This window comes from Temnothorax longispinosus, chromosome 3 (genome assembly GCF_030848805.1).
Source record: "Temnothorax longispinosus isolate EJ_2023e chromosome 3, Tlon_JGU_v1, whole genome shotgun sequence".
NCBI lineage: Eukaryota > Metazoa > Arthropoda > Insecta > Hymenoptera > Formicidae > Temnothorax > Temnothorax longispinosus.
In genome coordinates this window covers 24,377,038-24,400,938 of record NC_092360.1, presented here as the reverse complement: position 1 = coordinate 24,400,938, position 23,901 = coordinate 24,377,038, and the positions used below count along the sequence as shown (strand labels likewise).

The window sequence follows — 23,901 nt, the reverse complement described above, 5'->3', positions numbered from 1 at the left end:
TCTATAGAGTCGTTTTTACGTGTCAAGGAGACTTTGTTTGGTTAATTTCTATATAACATTCTTCGCGACATTTATGATTATGTCATAATTATTGATAGATAGTTGTTTTAGAAAGAATTATATTTAATGAGACAATGCTTCTTCAAAGTATCTTGATTTTTTATTATAGGTATCAATTCAAATAATACTTGTGGAAATAAAATAAATAATAAAAGAGAGGTATGTCTAAAAAAAACACAAATTCTTCCTCTTGATTAATTGATATTGAAAATTATTTAAAAATATCTTAAATTATTTTAAATGTTTTATTTTGCTATCCAGAATTCTGACTGCAATTATTTTTAGTAGAGAAAATATAAAATAAGGACATACAAATTTTGTATTTAATAGAAAAATCTATATTTTAATTAAATATAAATTTTAAAATATTGTAAAAATTGTATTTTATTATTTAAATTTTAGCTTTTGAGATTTAAACGAAATTATATGAACATACCCATCTTGAATTTACTTTTACTAGCGCCCATAAAAAATTACATAATAAAAATAATATTCTGTAATGATAAACGTTAACTTTTCCTTCTCATTGTCAGTCTTGATAGAAATTTAGCGCTCTCTTAAGAGATGAATCCTAAATTAATTTTGTTGACATATGAAAGTAGCTCTCATGTATAAAGTTTACATAAATGTCTTTCAATGTTAATATTAATTCTTGCGTATATATACAGTTAAATTATCATTTTTGTTAACAACTATGAGTAACTTTATGGTTTATAGGAATGCCTTACTATGTTCTGTTGTTCTGTAAGCCACAAACGTTTGCCATAACTTACACACAAAGTACACACACGAAGTCTTTAAAGTCTAAATGTATGCGTTGGTTATTTAAACACAGTCAACTCCAGATCGTAATTGCACAACGAAATCACGGCGGCGTGTGTACTGCATTTTATAGAGGTGGTTCGCCCACCAATATGACACGCTTCGTACTTGGAACATTATCTACAGGTCGCGAGAATACTCTTGACAGTGTGGGTGGTATCTACAAACTATCGTAATCGGAAATGAATTACGCGAGGTTTCTTTTTATGTACGCGGAAGATGTGCATCTAATCTTAATATTTGACTTTAATCTGAACCATTATTTGAATTGCCCAATAAACTTAATGTGTTAAACTACGTATATAGTTGGAAGATGTTATTATATATAATTTATAATACTCATTGATGAACAAATACCGTTAGATCGTCATTCATAGCTTCAGTATTAATTTTAATATGGAACTGATTTACGCAATAACAAATTATAGTGGCCATTAAAAGCAAATGTATTAAGCTAAAGGATAATAAATATATTATCATTATATTAGACTAAGGGAAATAAATAAAATAAAAACATATTTATATTACTGTTACTACTATTATGATTATTTCTCTAGATTTATTTATAATTTTAAGAAACCAAGAGAGAGATGAGAGTCTAAATAATGGCAATCTCTTTAATAGCGCTCTATATATAGCTCAACTTTTTTAGAAATGTAACTTATGTTAATTGTTTTGTTTATAGTTTGCATCGGTACAAATGGCCGCCTTTCCGTGCCGTCCAACAAACAACATCATTACCGGAATCTTCGAGACCGGTACACCAACTGTACTTACGTCGATGGCAACCTGGAGATCACATGGCTCCAGAACAAAACCTTCGACCTCAGCTTCCTCCAGTACATACGGGAGGTCACCGGTTACGTCCTCATCAGTCACGTGGACGTGCGCAGGATCGTCCTCCCGAGCCTACAGATCATCCGTGGCAGGACCCTTTTCAAGCTCAATATTCACGACCACGAGTTCGCCCTCTTCGTTACAATGTGTCAAATGCACAACCTGGAGATGCCGTCCCTTAGAGGTACGTTATTTATCTTATATTTTATTCGACATATATGTTAACTAGAATAAAATTGAAGCGGTGAAATGATGTATCTCTAAGATACCTTGGAATATTTATTTAATTATTGTCCATAAATGGAACCAACGATTTATGCTTAATTTATTTTTATAATTTATAACGTTCCTTTATGTACAAATGAACAAACATGTTTTAACAATTAAATATAAATTTCAAGTTTATTAATATATAAATTCGGTATTCCTCAAGTAATAAATTAATTTGTGTTACAAGTAATGATGTCGCGAGATAGAATAATATTTAAACGACAAATTTAAGAAATTTAAACTATCGTTTTGGTTGTGACGATATTTAACTTGTCGCTATTGATTTCATCATAGATATACTCAACGGGAGCGTGGGCATGTACAACAACTACAATCTCTGCCACATCAAGACTATCAATTGGGAGGAAATAATCACAGGCCAAGGAGGACGATATTTTTACGTGTACAATTTTACATCGCCGGAACGCTCCTGTCCAGCATGCGACGAGAGCTGCGAACAGGGCTGCTGGGGCGAAGGTTCGGAGAACTGTCAAAAGTTCTCGAAGACGAACTGTTCGCCTCAGTGCTGGCAGGGCAGGTGCTTCGGTCCTAATCCGCGCGAATGTTGCCATCTTTTTTGCGCGGGTGGTTGTACCGGTCCCAAACAGAGCGATTGTCTTGCCTGTAAGAATTTTTTCGACGACGGCGTATGCACACAAGAATGTCCGCCTATGCAAAAGTAAGTCACGTCATATATTTTTATCTTTGCCACAAGATTAATGTAAAATGCTCATGCAAAAGATATTACAATACATATATCCAGATGCTAAATAATTTTTGTTTAATACAATTAGACGCGCGAACGAATAATGCTGTCCTAAATTCTTTTAAGTAATGAATTAATGTGAGAAAAAACACTGATATAAAGTTTACTTATATATAGTGCAGATTATTTACATGATAAAATTAATAAGAAAATGTTATTAATATCTTAACGTCAATTCTTTTAGATACAATCCAACAACATATTCATGGGAAGCCAATCCTGACGGGAAATACGCGTATGGAGCGACCTGCGTGAGACGATGTCCGGAACATCTCTTAAAGGACAATGGTGCATGCGTGAGATCCTGTCCGCCGAAGAAGAAAGCGGTGAATGGCGAGTGCGTTCCTTGCGACGGTCCTTGCCCGAAAACCTGCAAGGGCGTCGAGAAGGTGCATTCCGGTAACATCGACACCTTCAAGGATTGCACCATTATCGAAGGATCCATCACGATTTTGGACCAGAGCTTCGAGGGTTTTCAACACGTTTATCCAAATTATACATTCGGCAAACGATACGAAAAGATGCATCCCGATAAATTAGAAGTCTTCAAAACGCTGAAGGAAATTACGGGCTATCTTAATATTCAAGGAGATCACAAAGATTTCACGAACCTTTCGTACTTTCGAAACCTCGAGGTGATCGGTGGCAGAACGCTCACGGAATATTTCGCGTCGTTATACATCGTCAAGACCTCTCTGGTATCCTTCGGTCTTAGTTCTTTGAAGAAGATCTATTCTGGCTCGATTGCCATTTTGGAGAACAAAAACTTATGTTACGCACAAAGCATTAATTGGAACAGAATCAAGAAATCATCGGAACATGAAAGTCTTTTGTCAAATAATCGAAATGAGAGCGAATGCAGTAAGTATAATAAATAGATTTAAATATAAATAACCGTTGTTTTCTTATTTAAAAATCAATTTTTTTTTACGGATATTCTGAATGTTTTATTTTGTGTTGGATGGCATATTCGTTGAGAGCTTTTATTTTTATTTTGTGAAGACTAAATTAGAGATGTAATTAATATTGTATTATTAATATTTAAACAGCATTTATTCATTTTTATATAATCAAGTTTTAAAGTTTCTATATGAAATTATATAGAATATGTTTGAATTACAGTTAAGGATGGCCTCATATGCGACGAGCAATGTTCGAACGAAGGATGTTGGGGACCGGGACCAGCACAATGTTTGTCGTGCAAGAACTTTATTCTAGGAAATGACTGTCTCCGAGATTGCACTGCGCCAGGGTAAGTCGACAAGCGTAGAATTACATAATGCGAAATTGAAAATTCCAATAATGCGACTTCTGTCCAATTGAACGTGCTCTCCTAGATCATGGATTGAAGGTAAATCGAAAAACTTCCGCGAGAACTTAAGCCTCAATTTTCACCGTTCTATTTTTCATCTTTATCCATCTCGTAAGCAAGTTACGTGTATATATTATGCAGCACTTGCACTTTGATCGTAACCGCTTTAATTCGCGCTTGTATTAAAAGAGCAAGTGGCATGAGTGACAAACAATCTGAACATTAATTACATTTAAATGATTTTTCACGTGTGCCATCTTTATTTTTTATCTCTGTTAATTTTTTATGCCTTATTCACTTTCCGTTACCCTTTTTTTTTTTCGTTTGCTTTTGATTTTGCGTATCACTTCTTTACATGACGTTTCGATGTCGCTTAACAATTGATCACGATTGTGTTGTTAGAATTTATCAAGCGGACGAGAAAACATGTAAGATGTGTCACGAAGAATGCGACAGCTCCTGCACCGGTCCTTATGCCGACCAATGTATCAAGTGCAAACACGTGCAAGACGGACCGTTCTGTGTGCCCGAGTGCCCATCCTCCAAGTACAATGACAACGGCCAATGTAAACACTGCCACGAGAACTGCGTAGGCGGTTGCGAGGGACCGGAGAACAACATAGGCGCCAACGGATGTCATAGTTGCGAAAAGGCAATTATGAACGGCCAAGTAACAGAGGGATGTTTGCAGAAGAAAGAGCCCTGTCCCGATGGTAAGTCATACGATAGCTTTGCTTCATGACTTTTGTATTAATGTACAAATATTCATATCTTATATAACGGAGAAAATGTTGATATTTTTGATATTTTTACTACGTATTGGCTAATAATTATATGATGTATGAAAGAAGTGCATTATTACGTTATTCATTTTTATTAATTTTACAAATGTTTAAAAATAATAGTTAATATTACTGTCACAGAGTATACGTGAAAATAATAAATTAAACTAAATAAATTGATTACAGTTTATTTTGAATAAATAATAAGATGATATTTATGTAATTCTCCTCGTGAACAGTGCTTAAATAAATAAATATTATTTAATGTTACATAAAAAGGATCCTTTTTATGAAATTCGCAGGACATTATTACGAGTGGATGAATCCGATGGAGCAAGGTCCTTTAAAACCTCTCGCCGGAAAAGCTGTCTGTCGCAAATGCCACCCACGTTGCAAGAAGTGCACAGGATACGGCTTCCATGAGCAAGTGTGTCAACAATGCACCAAGTATAAGAGAGGAGAACAATGCGAGGATGAATGTCCTGCTGATCACTTCGCGGATGCTGACACGCAGCTATGTATACCATGCTTCGGAGAGTGCCGAGGGTGCTTTGGACCGGACCCTAATCAATGCTACAAATGTCGGAATTATAAAATTTATTTTGTACGTAGACATTAATATAAGACATATAGTCTTTATTACGCATCTAATAAATAAGACACGACAACATATTTCTAAAAAAAAAAGTAAAAGCATGTCTTTCATTTTATTATATTGGTATTGTATATAATGAGTATCTATATTTGTACGTGTAATTTTTAGTAATATACTTTGTATAAAATCTTTATATTTTGTATGAAAGGATTACGTGTTACAATACTAATTAATTTATTTGTGTATTTAGGATAGGACAGGTGATCCTGACGACAATTCAACATCCTTTAACTGCACGGAAACTTGTCCACCGGAATATCCTCACAAGATCTTTCCTCCTGACAGTGAGCCGTATTGTTCCGTAGAAACAATAGGTCTCGGTTATCAGATGGAAAACGATTTTCATCCGGCAGTTTTGGGTGGCGTCGCGGTCGTATTAGTGGTATTTATTATTATCATTGTTGTGTTATTGTACTTTTGGCGAGTAAGAACAAAAGCTAAGGAGAATACAGTGAAGATGACGATGGCTTTGACCGGTTTGGACGATAACGAACCGCTTCGACCGACGGGTGTAAAACCAAATCTTGCGAAACTACGAATCATCAAGGAAGAAGAGATGAGAAAGGGCGGTATATTGGGTTACGGTGCTTTCGGTAACGTGTACAAAGGCGTTTGGGTGCCCGAGGGAGAGAACGTAAAGATCCCAGTCGCTATAAAGGTCCTTCACGACGGTACCGGTGCAAACACGTCCAAAGAATTTCTCGACGAAGCTTATATTATGGCTAGCGTCGAGCATCCGAATCTGCTGCAATTACTCGCGGTATGCATGACGTCGCAGATGATGTTGGTGACCCAACTAATGCCGCTAGGCTGTCTACTGGACTTCGTACGTTTGTATAAGGATAAAATTGGTTCGAAGCCGCTGCTAAATTGGTGCACACAGATCGCGAGAGGTATGGCCTACCTAGAAGACAGAAGATTGGTTCATCGTGATTTGGCAGCGCGAAATGTCCTCGTCCAAACTCCAAATTGCGTGAAGATCACCGATTTTGGTCTCGCTAAATTATTGGACATTAACGAGGAGCAGTATAAAGCCGCGGGTGGGAAAATGCCGATTAAGTGGTTGGCATTAGAATGCATTCAGCATCGAGTGTTTAATCATAAATCGGATGTGTGGGCCTTTGGAGTGACTATTTGGGAGATTCTCACCTACGGTGGTAGACCGTACGAGAATGTCTCTGCTCGAAATGTGCCGGAATTACTGGAAAAGGGCGAAAGATTACCGCAACCCGCGATTTGTACGATTGATGTATATATGATCATGATTAAGTGTTGGATGCTTGACGCCGAATCCAGACCTAGCTTCAAAGAACTGGCAGAGGATTTCGCGAAAATGTCCAGAGATCCTGGACGATATCTTGCCATTAAAGGGGATAAGTACATGAGACTGCCGTCGTATACATTACAGGTAATTTATATTTTCTTATATGCAAAATTTGTTTTTTTGTATTACTGTAGATAATAATTAAAACAGTTATAATGAATTCTATTGGCTTAATAACTGCGTTATAATCAGGTCATTAATGCTTCAAACTATTCATATCAATTTCTGTATTTAACAATTTAAACTAATAAAGATATATTTATAACACTAAGTCTTAATAATAATCTAAATCTTAATAATAATAGTCTTAATAATGATTTCGACTTTAATATGAATTTTCAGGACGAAAAAGAGATGATACGAAATCTCGCATCAGCGATAGATGGTCCTGAAGCTCTTGTGGATGCTGACGAGTATTTGCAACCTAAGTCGCGGGCTCCACTTCCGCCCGCAATTTCCGCATCAAGTACTTCCGGTTCACCGCCGAATACGCCGGTGAAGTCGTGCTGGCCGAACGGCAAGCCGCTCGCCGCTGATTCTCCAACGCCTCAGAATCAACAAAATTGGGACAGAGAGCTTTTGAGATACGGCGGAAATCACGGGAGCGGAAATGCGTCGCACGAGGCTGGCAATTCCGGTCAGCATACGCATTACGCGCATCCCAATGGTCACTGCGGACACGTCGCAGGGTCAAATAGCTCGAGTTCGAGATACTGTTCAGATCCATTGAAGATGGTTGGTGTTAGAGGTAAGTAAACGCAAATGTCAATTGCTAAAAAGATCAAATAGTATGTCTCTGATTGGAGTAATGATTGATATTGAATCAAATAATACACGAGCATCTTGGGATGAATTTATTTGATGAAGCAACGTGGAAATTTCAGATTGCGATGTGACGGATGATTGTTTTGACACGAAAGTGAACATCGTGCATCAGCAAGCTCAAGTAGGGAACCTGAAGTTGGATTTGCCATTGGATGAGGATGACTATCTCATGCCGTCGCCACAACTGCCAGTCAATACGACACAATATATGGATCTCATTGGGGAATCTAAGCCAACAGGTAAGCGAAAGCGAAATTTGCTACTATTTTTAGAAACTATATCTATATTGTGTAGATAATAGATACATAGCAACCCTGGAGGAAAAATGTCTCGGAATTGTTTACATTATTAATCAGAATTTCTATAAAAATTTTCACTTTTTCAGAATGTGCCCAAAATTTTTCAAATTTTTTATACGACGTGGAACGTTTTTCAGAAAATAATAAGAAAATATTTTAGATTTTTCCCGCCAACACATTTTTGTAAAAATCTGAATAAATATGAGAAAATCTATGCAATTTATTAGAAATTTTCATACATAGGTACAGATACTGAAATATTCCAAAAATCTTTAATTATTTCTGATTATTTCTAAAAGTATCTGAGAAATATATATATTTTTTAGAATTTTAAAAGTCTCAATTTTTAAAAACTTTCTGAGAAAACATGAGAAATTTTTTCACCAGGGAATTCTATTTATACTGGACATAAATACACTAAACTTTGCTCTTAAAAGTTTTTTTAATGTGTTTATTTGTATTTTTATGTATACATAATTTTGCATAACAATTGCTTTATTCATTTCATCCTTGCTCCATGGTTGATATTATTTGTTTATTTATTTTATTATTTATTAAATATATATGCTTTTTATAAAACAGAAATTATTTTTATTTTATCTAGAACCCGAATCAAAGCGATTAAACAATGGCTTCCGGAAATATCCAGACTTCTTAACAATTCAAGGGAAGACATCACTAGACAATCCGGAATATATAATGTCGCAAGACGATGGCCCACTCACGCCACAGACTTTGGGTATCCCTACGCCAGACTTGGACAAGGTTCTGCCAAATGGCGCCTTCGGGTCTCAGATTAGGCAACGAAGTTCCGAAGAAGAATCGGATCACGAATATTACAACGACTTTGATCGGTTAGAACGAGAATTACAGCCATTGAAGCCTTTTAGGAAGAACGAAACGACCGTGTGATTCTAATGTCGAGGATGCGAATAGATTTGAAGATTCTGTGGGACCAGGAATGTTCACATCGATGAAACTTTTTCTGGGACAGAAGATGAGTTGTGGAAGGAGATAGAGAACCATTGGAATGCTTCATCAAAGAATCTAACCGCATCATATAGTTACTCAATTTTCGAGTACAGGACCCATTGTACTTATAAAGGACACTTCGTTCAAGTGCCGCGTTTGATTGTGATTAGAAGTAAACTAGAGACTCATGCATATTTCGGGATATAAATAAAATGAAGGAGACTATAATGACATACCGGAAATGAGAATCGCGCGACAGCGATACTCGTGAACAAGTAGTGCAAAGATATTCTTAATGTGCCATTTCTCGTGGCTTGTAAATAACGTACTTTTCGTACTAGCTTCTCGAGGATATAAGAAATATCCTAGGACTTAATTCGCAACGACAGCGTCGATATCGTCTTTGCTATTCTATTAAGAATTTCTTCAGGGCTGTATTATGGCATTTTGAGCCATACCATTGCAAAACGAAATTTATAATCCTTATACCTATAAGATGATTGAAGATGTAGAAATACACGTGTAAATGACTTTATATTAATTTCTTTGACTAAATCGATTCTACATTTGTCTTTGCAAACTTTATAGGCTTAAACTGATTTTACTTCATTATCCAATTCTCTTGCAAAGATATCTGTGCACCCTGAAAGCTAATATTTACAATGACGTTATCCATCTTTAACAAAAATGATTAAAAATGCGGTTCAATGTTTTCACGTAATATGTTTTAAAGTTTATAATTGAAAGATTATACAACAAACGTAAAGTATTAAAAATTAAAGTTGTTTACATCGACCATTTGCGGCCTTCAAAGAAATTCATGATCGTTGGTAAAAATTTAATGATGAAAACGGTTTTAGACATTTTTGAGCGGAATACTTGTAATATATCAGAAAATCGCTCAATACGTTTTATACATACGAATTGTTTTGACACTTTTTGTTTTATTTTCTTATATACAGTACATTAATGATATTTTACGTCATTAAGTGACAAACTTCTTATGTTCTTTTGTAACAAATGTAAATTTAAATATTTTGTTAACTAAAAATATTTTTTATATTGACAAAAGGTTTAATTTCAAATTTAGAATGTAATGATTTATAATTTATATGTATGGCAATAATATCATTTTAATTTTATTGATGTTTAATTTGAACTCCTGTTCGAAGTTAATGTTTTTAAAGATATTTTAGTATTTATAAAGTGTTCCGCTTAGAATGATGAAAGTTAAGCGGTCCCGCTACAAAGGCCAACTTGCAACAACGTCCTTATAAATCTAATTAATAATAGTCTTTGTTTTTTTTTTAATCTGCTTTATAAATTATGGAAAAAATAATTTATAAAGTATTGTGTCCTTTTCGAAATATAGAAGAGGACAAAGAAAAATCAGTTATATGTCGCTCAAACTGTTAGACGTTAGGGCAACTGGGTCATAATATTTGTACGGTACACCGCTGACTGTGATATGAATTATTTTATTTTATTTTGAGGACACTCAAATACCGCAATAATTAGTACCTTCCCTTTCCCCGCAGTAAATTACGACAGCAAAGTTACATTGTCCTATTTTACTGCCGAAGATGTATTCGTTTCGCGTTGAGATACGAATCGATCACGACGCAGACGAACGCGACTTTACTTAAAAATGGAGGAACAAAGTGACTCGAAGACATTTCTTTCCTTCCTCTTATGCCATCGTCTTTGTATCAGTAAAATTGGCTCTGGGATGGGAATTATCAGTTCAATTTTTATATGCGAAACACAATTTGTACATAGTTTAGCGAGTAGGATAGTAAACGGAAACCTCCACAGGCGTAAGAAACGGAGAGTAGTCGAACGAAATTAATGATCGTATGTCGTCAGAATACGGCGACCCGTATGTAATCGCACTAAGTAACAAAGTATAATAGGACGTGCCATGTACAGAAAAAAGGAAGAAAATAGACGAAAGAGCAAATTTTATGATGAAAAACGGATCTTGATTGTATGTAATAAATTCACGGGAACTCTGTTCTACGAGCCTTGCATTTGCTATAGATGAGCAGGGACGTGCGCGAGATTGGCGATCTCTTTTGAAAGTAATATCCATACTTCATAGTTAATACAACCACTGTCATTTTGTGACTTGGACAAAAATATGACGATGATATTACATTATTATAATTATATAATTTTTAGTTAGCCATCTGATGACACTGGTAGCTTTAATTTTCTAATTTTGATATTTTTTCATAGTATTATGAAGCAATTAAATCAAGTAATTCCAAATATAAAAAGGAAAAAATATATATTTAGATTCAAAACATTAACTTCTCAATTTTTTAATCATTTAATGACAATTATATTATTTATGTTGTCAATACTTTTTATATATGAGTAATAAATATCATTTTCAAATATAGAAAAGGAAAAAATACACTGTTGGAAAATTTTTGTAGGTTTGTTAAAAAAGGTCCTTGTTAAAATTTTTGTGTAAAATCATCAACACATACATGTGTAGATTTAACATATGCCTGCTATGTTAATTGAGTTTAACAAATTTAAAATATAAAATTATTAAAATAATTTCAAGAATATGTTAAAGTAACACAATTTGAACGTATTTATTAAATGTGTTAAAATTTACAGAAAAAGAATGTTGATTTTACTCTATAACAGAAGTGGGAATAACAATTTACAGAAAAAGAGTGATGATTTTATCTTACAATCTTAACTTTAACATAAAAGTTATGTTAATTGTACACATAATTAACGTCAAATTACGATCAGAATTACATTTCTTTCCTGTTGAAATATTTTAACATAGTATCGGTGTTACCATTTAACACATCCATATTATGTTAAATTAACACAAAAATTTGAGTGGACCGTTTTGGACATGCGATTTATGTTATATTTAACACAAATTTTCCAACAGTGTATACATTTAAACATAAAATATTTGTTTTTCTGACATTGGAAACATAAAATGATGATATTGATCATGAAATAAAACACAATGCATTTGCAAGAAATGCTCGCGAGAAATAAAATAATCCGTACAGATTTTCAATCTCGCTGCATACCGTGCAGTATCTTACACGTAATAATGTAGTCAATATACGTATCGTGTACATTGTGTTAAGTGTTACTAATTATTATTATTGTAACAGATTCTCTCTTTGTAATATATCATTCACCGCGACGCATTACTCGCTGCACGAAGAAAGACACGTGATTTTTCTTGAGCGGACCAAGAAAATGTCTTTCCATTTTTCTCATTGTCGTACGTTTGGTCTTAAATATGTAAATTGGACTGCGACTGAGCGTGTTAATTAGAAATTGTACAGTGTAATCGAACGTTATGTAATTCGCGAGAAGTTGCATTTGCCATTCGGTTGTGGACATAGAACTTATAGATCTTTATTGTATCATTATATATCATAAAAATTTATTGTAATAAAGAACGATCATTCTTATCATTTGTCGTTTTTCTATTAAACCTGAATAATTTAGCGATGTGCAAATTACGAATATTTCTCGGCAATATTTTTCCGAATGCATGTTTATTATGCATTTTCTCAATGTGCATATATACATAAGGAAAATTTATGTACCTACACAAAAAAGATTATGTATTTATACTCATATACATGGAAAAAAAGGATTAACTACTTTAACAAATCTAGTAATAAAATATGGATAACTAACATTTTTTTGCAGCAAGAGCTATAATTTGGCAATAATAGCAAAACCTTTTATGTGTGTTAAAGTTTTACTACTATTATTCAATAACAGGGCTGGCGAACAAGCTAGGTGTTTTTACTAAATTATTATATTCTAATAAACAATACAGACGTTTCGGCCTTAAATATGGCCTTCATCAATGTAAAAAAACCATGGTCGTTGAAATTTAAAAAGTCGTTACATCGAGTATTAAAATAACAGAACCTAACATCGTTATAATTTAATAGAGAAATTACATCAAGTATTAATTTTTTTTACTACTATTGCTAAGGGCCAATTTCACCAACATCGGTTAACTGTAACCTTCGGTTAAACTCACTCTTCATCTTTTTCTAACTGCCCCCTTAGACCCAGTTTCACAAGTGTCGGTTAACTTTTAATCTTAGATTAACTCACTCTTTGCCTCCTTCTAACGTCCCCCTTAGAAAAAGACAAAGAGTGAGTTAATCTAAGATTAAAAGTTAACCGACACTTGTGAAACTGGTCCTTAGAAAGAGACGAAGAGTGAGTTTAACCGAAGGTTACAGTTAACCGACGTTGGTGAAACTGTCCCTAAATGATATATATATATATATATATATATATATATATATATATATATATATATATATCATTTAGCAATATGTATATATATTATAGTAGCTATCCTTTTTTTCCGTGTACCTATAATACTTTTCTTATTAGACTCTAAAAATTTTATCCATAAATATTATTCTTACAAAAGATACAATCTGCATGCCAAATAATGACTAAAATACTAATTATAATATTAATTCTTTGCTTTATCAAATATCTTTGCTATATTTATTCCGTCTTTTGTTCAATTCTTGTGCATCTCATATTCCCTTTAAAAAAGTAGATAAAAAATGTCAAATTTTTTATTTACTTTTTTAAAGAGGGCAAATTTTGAGCAATGACATACCTTTTGTAAATTGTATAAAACGTTCAGCCAGAGTAGTCACCGCGTATACAACACGACGAAATAATAATTTTCAAACATTTTAAACGAACGCTCGCATGGAGCATATGACGCGTTTTAACTAATCAGAGAAGCTTGGAGAATCAGCTAATTTCATTCATGAATCACATATGCAGATACACGTCTTAATGTAAAATACGTTACATGTGTATAGTTATTACATATTTTATACAATAATATAAATATTCAATATATAATTGAATATATAATTATTAATATTATAATATATAATATATATGATTACTACATATTTTTTATAGTAATATATTTTACATCCGTTTTACTCGTAAAATATAAAATAATTATTACATATGTTATAATAATAGAATGTTATTCGTTGATGGATTGACGATAAATCGTGTAATAGTTTTTGTTCCAACAAATGAGCCCCGAGTATTAAATATATTTTATTCGATATAGATTAGTTATTAATTGCGCGGTTTTATCTGATAATACACAATTTAATTTTATTTAATCTGGTACTAGTATCGAGGAAAAGGTATAAGCAATATTTTTAAAAGCCATCTTGCTTGTACCGAACGTCATTGCGATTAAATGCATTTTGGACTTTGCATTGAATTCGCGTCCAAGTAAATTCGGCCGTTTTTTAATTTTTTCTACGAATAAAGCAAACCAGGAATGGTACAGAAATATCAAAATACAATACACTTGCTTGTAAGAATTTCCAGTTTTATTTACATATAAATTCCAACACATCCCTTCATTAAAAGTGCCATAAAATCTAAAGATATTTAGAGATCATCACAATCAATAATCACCGTAAAATGTATTATTTTAAAAAATAACGGTACAATGATCAGTTTTTCTCAAATATAGTGTACTCGGTTTGTACGTAAAAAGGCACCATTGACAAGTTTTATATATCTATACTCTCATAAAATAGTATTAGTACCCTTATAGAAAAATACTGTAAGTGATTTTTTGGCTAGTAATTAATCATTTAAAAGCACTATTAAAAGCACTATTAACAGTGCTTTTAATAGTGCTTTTAAGTGATTAATTACTAGCCAAAAAATCACTTACACTATTAAATTTCTATAAGGGTAGGTAAAGCAATTACTCTAGAATGAAATATCGATTAAAAAGAGTGTAGAAAGAAATATTTTCGGCAAAGATCTGACAAACATGTTCGATTAATAAAAAGTGTTACATATTGTAATTACGTATTTAACATTTAGTACGTGTTATATAGTGTAAAACGAAAGAGAGAGACGAGTACATCCTCTTCAGAGATTAGCCGATTTTCCCAAGACGTTAATATTTACTTTGCAATTGCGCAAGCCGTTCGTCAATCTCTGAGCGAGATCGACGTCTACCCGAGCAAAGTTTCGCACAGCCCGTTCGACGATGAATGTCGAGGCGTTGCGTAAACTCGCGACCATGTTCTGCACCAGTCTCTCTCTGGCTGGCTCGTCGAGAGTCATTCTCCAGAAGGTAGTAGCCTGACCAAAGTCATCCTCATCCAAGTCGTAACGATCCACATCTCCGCTCACATGGAACGGCGGCGAGCGAGCGGCTGGGCACTCTTTCGGCCCGGAAAAGCTATTCGGATGATAATTCGGTGCGCCACCATGGTTGTATATTGACATGTGACCATCTCGTTGATAGTGCATCGCGGAAATCGCCTACAAAATTAATATACATACTGTATCTTGATTAATTATAATTAATAATTATTGTATCCAATATTAATTATGTAAGTAATATAATATTAATATTATAAGTAGTTTATGTGATATATAAACAGAGCAATATGCATGGAGTGCGGCATTTAAATTGAGACACTTGAATATCTTGAAAAGAAAGGATTTAAAAGAAAAATGTTCCAGATGAAAATTGTATCGTCTGAAGAGAGACAAATAAATGTAAAATCGATTTTTTCAAAAATTAATTTTACCTTTATTTGTCCCCCGTCAGACGATACAACTTTCGTCTGGAACATTTTTCTTTTAAATCTTTTCTTTTCAAGATATTCAAGTATCTCAATTTAAATGCCGCACTCTGTATATATTAATATAATGGTACAATTAAATATTAATAAATAATCGTATCATAATCGAGTGGCGTCTGTAATAGCTTAAATCACAGTTATCAACTGCTTAAGTAACATCCGATTTTTATTGTAAATTGACTGTTAAACATATAATGAAAAATATGTTCTGCGTATTTTTCATTACTGCGTAAATGTGACAAAATTTTAATCTTCTTATATTAATATGATTTCATATACATATTTATAAAACATAAATATAGTTATAAATTGTTGATTTTTTGTTATAAATAAATAAAGATGATTGTGTGCATGTGTGTGTGTGTGTGTAAAAACTGTATTATGTGGATAAATGTTTATATTTTTCTTTGAAAAAATAGAAACACTTTATCATAGCTGATAAAAATACCAAACCATTATGGTTTATTTTAAGACCTCAGACAGCACGTATGTTTAAAAAACATCTTAAAGACTGAGATGTTACAAAACGTTACCTTGTACGGACAATTCACTGGTAACTGGAGATGATTCGGGCCCAGGCGATGCCTGTGAGTGTCGCCGTAGGCGAAGAGTCGACCCTGCAGCATCTTATCGGGACTTGGCTCGATACCAGGTACCATGTGCGCCGGATCGAAGGCCATTTGCTCCACGTCGGTGAAGTAGTTCTCGGGATTGCGATTTAGCACTAATTTGCCCACCTGTATCAGCGGATATTCCTTGTGCGGCCACACCTATAAGAAAATATGTTATTTATAGTTTTCAAAAGTATCTATTGAACTAGATAACTAGAATATCGAGTGGATTAGAGAATAATTACTTTTGTCAGGTCAAACGGATTCCACTTAAAGGTCTTTGCTTGTTCAGCGGTCATCACTTGGATATAGAGTGTCCAGGACGGATATTGGCCCTTAGCAATAGCATTGTAAAGATCTCTGATCGAGTAGTCAGGATCGGAAGCGCTGAGCTCGGCGGCCTTCTCCGTAAGGATATTCTTGATCCCTTGATTAGTCTGAAATTTGTATATATTATATAAAAACAAATGTCTTGAATGACTGACTGACTGACTCATCAACGCCCAAATCCCTAAACCTAGAAAATATTCCTTCCATGACGTAAGCATCCAATAATAAGAGATGTTTAGAAATTCGCTAACAGATTGAAAAGGGATAAAATGTGTTTTCACGGATTTTTCTCGACGGGCAACGCCAGACAGCTTAAGCTAGTCATTAAATATTTATAATCGGATAACTATTATAGATAGATCGAATAACACGTTACTTTTTTCTGGTTTAATGAATAAGACAGACCTTGTAATGGAATTTGCAATAGACCATTTCATTCTTGCTGTTCACTAGCTTGAACGTATGTGAACCGTAGCCGGTCATGTGGCGATATCCGTCGGGAATGCCACGATCGCTGAAGAGATACATAACTTGATGCGTCGTCTCGGTCCTGAGGGAAATAAAGTCCCAGAACATATCAGCATCCTGAAAAAAGATTTTATTGATGTAGGCTTTGTAGTACAATATAAAATTTAGCTTTTATAACGTAAGAAATATATTTTACATGAATGCTATCTTAATTAATAGCGTTTTAAACTATAATTTGTAAATAATAATTGTAAATTGTAAATTCAATCGAACCCTCAGATGAGTCGCCGGATTTCTCTTCTGCGTGTGTACAAAACTCGGGAAGAAGATAGGGTCCTTGATAAAGAAGATCGGCGTATTGTTACCCACGATATCCCAGATACCGTCTTCGGTGTAGAATTTTACGGCGAATCCACGTGGTTCTCTAAAAAAACAACAGATTATACTTAATAAGCAGACTTATAGTAATCAGACGAACGTACGCAAGAATTATATTACATTCCATTTTTATCACGTATATTTCGCTACTCGAATTAGTTGCATTAGTAAAGCATAATTCTAAAAAGCAGCGCACGATCCTTGTGAATCGTATTCCCGATTACACCTTACACCACACTGAATGATAAAAAGTTACTCTACTGCAAAAAGCATTGGAGTATGATACATAGATGTAGATACGCCCGTACACAAAGACGATTTATATGTATCGTATGTATTCCCTACCACATAAGAAAGGTATTGCAAACATTCATAATAAATACTGCAATATTTATCTCAATATACTCGTCAAAATAACTATTAATAATATAATTTTTATGATGTGATTAATAATGTTGATTATATTATGATATGAAATATAACTTTATATAGTGTTTTCCAGTTTATACTGAAAAAAAAAATACTTTGATCCAAGAAAATATTTTTTCACATAGTACCAATGGCTTATTTACTTAATATATAATCACATATTTATTTAGAATTAGTATTTTTTTTATATATCTTTACTTAAATTATAAGTAAAAATATCTAATTCTAAATAAATATGTTATTATATTAAGTAAATAAGCCATTGGTACTATGTGAAAAAATATTTTCTTGAATCTAAGTATTCTTTTTTCAGTGTATGCAGAAAAATCTAACTGACATATATTGGATGTGCAAAAAGGCAAATGAGAGGCGTAGTTATATTTCCTTCGAACATTTATTAAACTATCGGCATCAGAATTAAATCATATTCTATTACACAGCATTGGCACGTTCTCTATTATTACCTAACAGTGTCGGCAGAACCGCTTTCACCAGTAGTGGTGGAGAATCTTACAGCGATAGGAGTCTTCTTTCCGATGCTGGAAAACACTTTGGCTTTAGAATACTTGGTGATGTCGTGAGTAACTTCAAAGTAGCCAAACGCACCTATAAAAAGAAAAAGTTATAAAGTTAATAATTATGTTAATGATAAAAATGTTGGATAAGATACCTTATGTACAACATAGTCGTGCTATAAATTCTGTTCCAAAAAAATGGATTTATTTCATAAATATTTTATTGGATAATTGATCAATCATAATATAAAAATAATCATAAATATTAAAAGTATCTATTTTTTTATTTTACAAATTTTTTCAAACGATTGCAGCACGCAGAATCTCGATTCTACTGCCTTCACCAAATTAGGCTTCAAAAAGTCTTGATATTTTATAGAATAAATCTAAATTTTAGAGGAAAGAGCTCTAAATGTCATCGAAATATCCAGGTTTTAAAAATTGATTTGGGGAAGGCAGCATCGATACTCACTAAGATTTACGTTCAAAGTTTTACGTGCGTCACGAAAATTCGAAACCCAACTGTTTAGGTGAACTTTTTTAATAGTTATGAAGATTTTTATATTATAACTGATCAATTCAATATGTAAACATTTTATGTTGCTTTTTATTTTAGTTATAAAAAAAATTCATTTTTTTAGAAACATAATTTATGTAATAAGTTAGAGGACTCTCAAAATTAAAAATCGATAATAGGATGGCTATGAGAGTCAGACGCAGTTATCGGTGCGTAATAGATGATCAAAATCACTGATTTATTCCTGAAGTGTAGAGCCGAAACGTTCGAATGTAATTTATTTGAAATAAATCAGTAATTTTGATAATCTACGCACCGATAACTGCGTCTGACTCTCATAGCCATCCTATTATCGATTCATAATTTATGTGCACGACGTGTGTGTTGAGTACAATGATAAAATGTGTACCACGCTTTAAGTATCGAAAATTAGAGAACGTACCGGCTCCCTTCGCGTGCACAACTCGTTCGGGAGTTCTTTCTCTAGTGAAATGCGACATTTCGTCCAGAAAAACAAAGTCTTGCAGCAACATGGGTCCTCGGGGACCAACCGTGAGGCTGGCCATCTTCTCAGCGATGGGCGCTCCATTGGCAGTTAGTAATACGGCTGATTCATTCTGTAAAAAAATTAATTGAGAATTATAAATAGTCGATCATGCGTCAAATAAATTTGTTTTTACAATGCGATATTCGTGAATGTTGACAAACTCCGTTAACTGTTAGCAGATTTGATCAATTTCACTAAAACCATGGTATCACGATGCTTATAATATTCTATTAAAAATTATTTCAATAAAAATTATTTGTTAATCATATCTTTTTTACGTAAAATTTTATTTTAAATATTTTATCATTAATTACTGCGACATTCTTTATTAGGTCAATGTTATTAGGTCTGAGAAATTGTATGGTGCCATGCTTGTCGAATTTTAATTACAACTTAATTCTTTTAAAATAAAACTACTTTTTAACTAAAATGTAAGCAAAATACAGGCGAAACTCCTTATTCGCGGGAAATACTAATAAATATACATCGCATTAACAACACATATATCTTTTACTACATGGTATTAAATAATAAATAATATTACCACTAGCTAGAGATCTAAGAAAGAGATCCGTTTATCAGTTTTATTACTTCAGGAAATCACGCTATACCAAGGACATTGGATGAAATCGTGACTAATTTCTATTTTTGTAATAGTTAATCTGAGGAATGTTTATTAAGTTGTAATGCAAAGGTATATTGGTTATTTTTTCAAAGAATGCCTCGATTTAACCATGCAGTTTCGCGGCTGGAGATTGACGGACACGGCGCGCCGAAAATATCGCACGGTCTGAGAATTTCTTTTTAACATGACACAGCATATATTGTTATTAAATCATCGTCGTCGACTCGATGCCACTCGACGCGACTGTATCGTTGCCAGGTTAGGTCTTTTAAAATGTAAATTACGCGCGGATAAGCGCATTTTTCTTTTTCAAATGTCTCGGATATACCTCACCTGAGCGTTACGACGAGGTGTGTCACGTTGATACCGCGAGATAAAGCACGTTGAGAGAGAGTTTAATCTTCTGTTTTATTTGTTTAATCTGATAGATGCACGTAGAGAAAAATGCTACTCTGGACAATATTTTTAACTTATCCGTATCTGCACTTTATCAGTCACGCCACAGTGACGCAGCTTTAGTTATTTTCTTAACCATATCTATTACATCTTATTAAAACACATTTTGCAATACAAATCATTCTAAATTTAAAAAAATTATTGACGCCACTCTCGTTTCTTAATCACATCTACGACCATGATAATAACAGTCTAAATTTCTACGATTAAATGTTTAAAGATACATGGCAAATCTTAAGAGCGCCGTGTAACGATAAATTACGATTGCGTGCGAGCAAACACTTTAAACGTTCTAGTAATTCTTACCTTTTCCTCAGGATTTCAAACAATGTAAATCTTTAATTGACAAGCGAATGCTCCCCCCCCCCCCGGCTCTATGTCCGGAGCCTTGATATCTTATAGAGTTTTCAAATCCAAGTTAAACTTTAATTTCAAAAATTCCTGCAAAAACGCGTCTATCGAAACAAGAGTTTTACGTGAGGACTCACACATTTCGTACAAAGTTACAATATTGATCGGAGAGATCTGAAACTGCGTTTGTGGCCTACACTCTAATATCGATCAGAATTATATCAATAAAATTTATCGCGCAACTTTGCTGTAAAATGCGATATTGCGAGCTCGTTCTGCAAGTGTGATTTAGCCTTCGACAACGTAGCAAATATATTCTTGCGCAATGTATGCAAACTGAGGAATATCATTAATCACAATCGTACAATTTATACAAGCTTAGTCAAACATTTCAAAGTACGTGATTTCAACAATATAACAGTATCTAAATGTATTCCCAAAGACATTTTTTAAGTATATCAATAATCATTATATATTTATTAAATAATAAAATATATCAATTTTATTGTGTTCAGTAATAGTGCGTAAAATATTAGAATTAAAATATGAAATTATATAATGAGGCGCTTGTGCCATATCGGATAGCATAAAATTTTCGGACCTTTGCACGTTATATCAGGAATGATATAGCATGTGATACGCGATTGCAAGTCATGTATTTTATCTAGTAAAAATTTCGCTTATGCAAGAGATAAGAGATAGAAGAGAGTGAGGTCCCCCCTACGAATCAAAACGATAAAAACAAAGTTAACAGCTTTCTTTTTAATTGGGCGAATCGTAATCATTAAATAAATAGACAGAGTAACCGAGCTGAAGTACAGTTAGATATTTAGATTTACTTTCTATCAAAATTACAATTGCAATATAGTTACAATTACAACACAGTTACAATTACACCGCAAATTGCAATTGCCTGAACACAAATAATCGCATTTAATGCGCGCATATCGATAAGAAACGACGTCATTGTTGACATTATACATGGCTAATCAATTCATTATTCACAATAGACATTCGTTTTTGCTAAAAAATGATATGCCTCTCGCGCAAACTATTGCGACAACTATTGCGTCTATTGTACCCGAGTCATCTTCGCTTCAATAAACATTGACTAGCTCACGCATGCATACGAAATGATGTTAACCCTTCGTAGTCACACTTCTCTAGAATCTCGTGTTAGAGTCATACTGGGTCATATTGACCCAGTCGATTTTGAATGGTTGCCATTTTAATGGTATCGGTCCGATCAGGTTCAAATAATTCTGAAACATACCTTGAACATTCTAGAATATAAAACAACTGCGGTTTTGTGAAAAAATCAAATGGCAACATGTTGAAAAAAAATCGTGAACGAGTACATGATTAACGGTCTCTACCTATAGAGGATACTTCAAACTCTTGCAAATGGCGGACCAAGCCCCATTTTAAGCTAGGCATTTAACTGATATTTAGATCCAAATGAGTGTGGGTCCAATGGACCCATGTGTGACTACGAAGGGTTAAGAGGACTAGGCAGTCAGATTTGTCGAAAATAAAGCTTCTTTTGGGAATTTATTACAAAGAAATAAATTAAAACCGAAATTTGTCCTTTAACACAATGTTTATTAGGATAATAAACTGTAACAAAAAAATTTTTTTTATTGAAAATATGCATTGAAAAATGGCACTGCAGATGGCTGATCGAAGATAATTTTTAAAAGTTTTTTTGTTTTGCAGCGATAACTCAAATTGACTTGAAAAAAATTGAACATGTTCTCGATATGTATAAATTTCAGACTGAATCTCTAAGAAGTCTGCGCAAACTCTAATTTTTTTAGAAAAAAAATCAAACAGTTTATTTTTCGTTTTTCGTCGAAAAAAAGAGTTGTTTGCTAAAAACTAGAGTTTGCACAGACTTTTTACAGGTTTAGTCCGAAATTATACTACGCGATATGTTGCATGTAGGCGAGAGATATGAGATCACTTTACCTTCAGCTTGCTTCTGTAATCGTTCAGCTGTTCCGAGGCGGGATCCCTCATCGGGCAGGACATCTCGCTGGTCGATCTCTCACAGTTACCGTAAGATCACCCAATCGAGAATGCGTGAAACGCGGAATTGAACACGACGCGATTTACAAGTAAGTCTTCCGACGTTTCGCAGCGACTGACCGGACTGACCGGCGCGGCGGCGACGGCGAGCTTTTATCATGTCCATGCCGGATTGCCGCGGAGTCAGAAGTCAGAACGTGGTGGACGACAGCGGTGATGCGACTGATGGGTGGGAGGCCTGGGAGGGTGCGCGATTCGCGGCAACTTGACGTCGACGGAGGAGCGGGCCGGGACCGACCGTGTCATATTTACGTAAACGGCACTGAGAAGCGCGCCATGCTCTCCCCACTTTGTCGCTCTCCCCACGCATCTATGCGCGGAGGACTTTAGGTAATGTTCTCTTGTGGAATAGAATATAGGACGGCCGTATTCATAGTCCGATTTTAAATATAACATATTAATCCCATCCATCCCGTCCATAGGCTAGTCATTAATTGGCATCAATACACAGAAAAAAAAGAAGTGTCAAATTAACACAAATATATTTGTAAATGCGCAAGAATATATAATCTTCTTATAAGAATTTCAACTTTTTTTCTTGATTGAACTATATAAAACTTCGTTTAATTATATAAATGATATAAATGACTTCATTCAAGCAAGTTTTCTTCGTTTAATGCAATATAATCTCATTTCAAGATTATATATTCTTATATACGCATAAACAAGTATATAAGTGTTGATTTGACATTTTTTTTCTGTGTAAGAAGTGTCTTTTCCCTTACACAGAAAAAAAGAAGTGTCAAATCAAAACTTATATACTTGTTTGTGCGTATATAAGAATTATATAATCTTGAAATGAGATTATATTGCACTTTCCACACAATCAGGTGACTCTGTTCACCGTGTTCTTCGTTGCTGGCCGTATTCGATCAGTCCACATTAATTTATCTTTTTAATTTACGTTGTTTATGACATTTATAATATTTCTAGTAATAATTTTATCACTTCTCGTGGAAAGGTAAGGCGAATTAAATTGAAT

The 23,901-nt window shown here is 33.8% G+C and overlaps 2 protein-coding genes across 4 annotated transcripts in view; one reads left to right on the top strand and one right to left on the bottom strand.

Moving 5' to 3' along the window:
* Positions 1–12,385, top strand: part of Egfr (epidermal growth factor receptor) — a 153,116-nt gene extending 140,731 nt beyond the window's left edge. For all 3 annotated transcript variants that reach the window (XM_071773223.1, XM_071773222.1, XM_071773220.1), the window contains 10 exons: positions 1,568–1,903; positions 2,284–2,668; positions 2,940–3,616; positions 3,878–4,007; positions 4,470–4,780; positions 5,152–5,453; positions 5,695–6,912; positions 7,171–7,576; positions 7,713–7,892; positions 8,557–12,385. In XM_071773223.1, the coding sequence (XP_071629324.1) occupies positions 1,568–1,903; positions 2,284–2,668; positions 2,940–3,616; positions 3,878–4,007; positions 4,470–4,780; positions 5,152–5,453; positions 5,695–6,912; positions 7,171–7,576; positions 7,713–7,892; positions 8,557–8,864 (4,253 nt within the window). In that variant the 3' untranslated portion in view covers positions 8,865–12,385. The remainder of the gene's footprint in view (positions 1–1,567; positions 1,904–2,283; positions 2,669–2,939; positions 3,617–3,877; positions 4,008–4,469; positions 4,781–5,151; positions 5,454–5,694; positions 6,913–7,170; positions 7,577–7,712; positions 7,893–8,556) is intronic.
* Positions 12,386–14,301: 1,916 nt separating this feature from the next.
* Positions 14,302–23,069, bottom strand: LOC139809933 (catalase-like). The gene is made up of 8 exons (XM_071773225.1): positions 22,800–23,069; positions 19,295–19,469; positions 18,285–18,426; positions 17,287–17,437; positions 16,951–17,130; positions 16,461–16,652; positions 16,138–16,374; positions 14,302–15,278 (listed from the first exon to the last, which is right to left on the bottom strand). Exons 1-8 carry the CDS (start codon positions 22,860–22,862, stop codon positions 14,880–14,882), a joined length of 1,539 nt encoding a protein of 512 aa, XP_071629326.1. The 5' UTR covers positions 22,863–23,069; the 3' UTR covers positions 14,302–14,879.
* Between the last annotated feature and the right edge of the window lie 832 nt (positions 23,070–23,901).

Bases quoted from the DNA above. Each gene is read 5' to 3' on its own strand.
- LOC139809933 (XM_071773225.1), bottom strand. From the start codon at position 22,862: ATGTCCTGCCCGATGAGGGATCCCGCCTCGGAACAGCTGAACGATTAC. The intron at 17,438-18,284 runs GTAATAATAGAG...TTGTTTTTTTAG, and splicing joins GGTTCTGCCGACACTGTTAG to AGAACCACGTGGATTCGCCG. The intron at 17,131-17,286 runs GTTCGATTGAAT...ATCTTTTTTCAG, and splicing joins ATCCGGCGACTCATCTGAGG to GATGCTGATATGTTCTGGGA.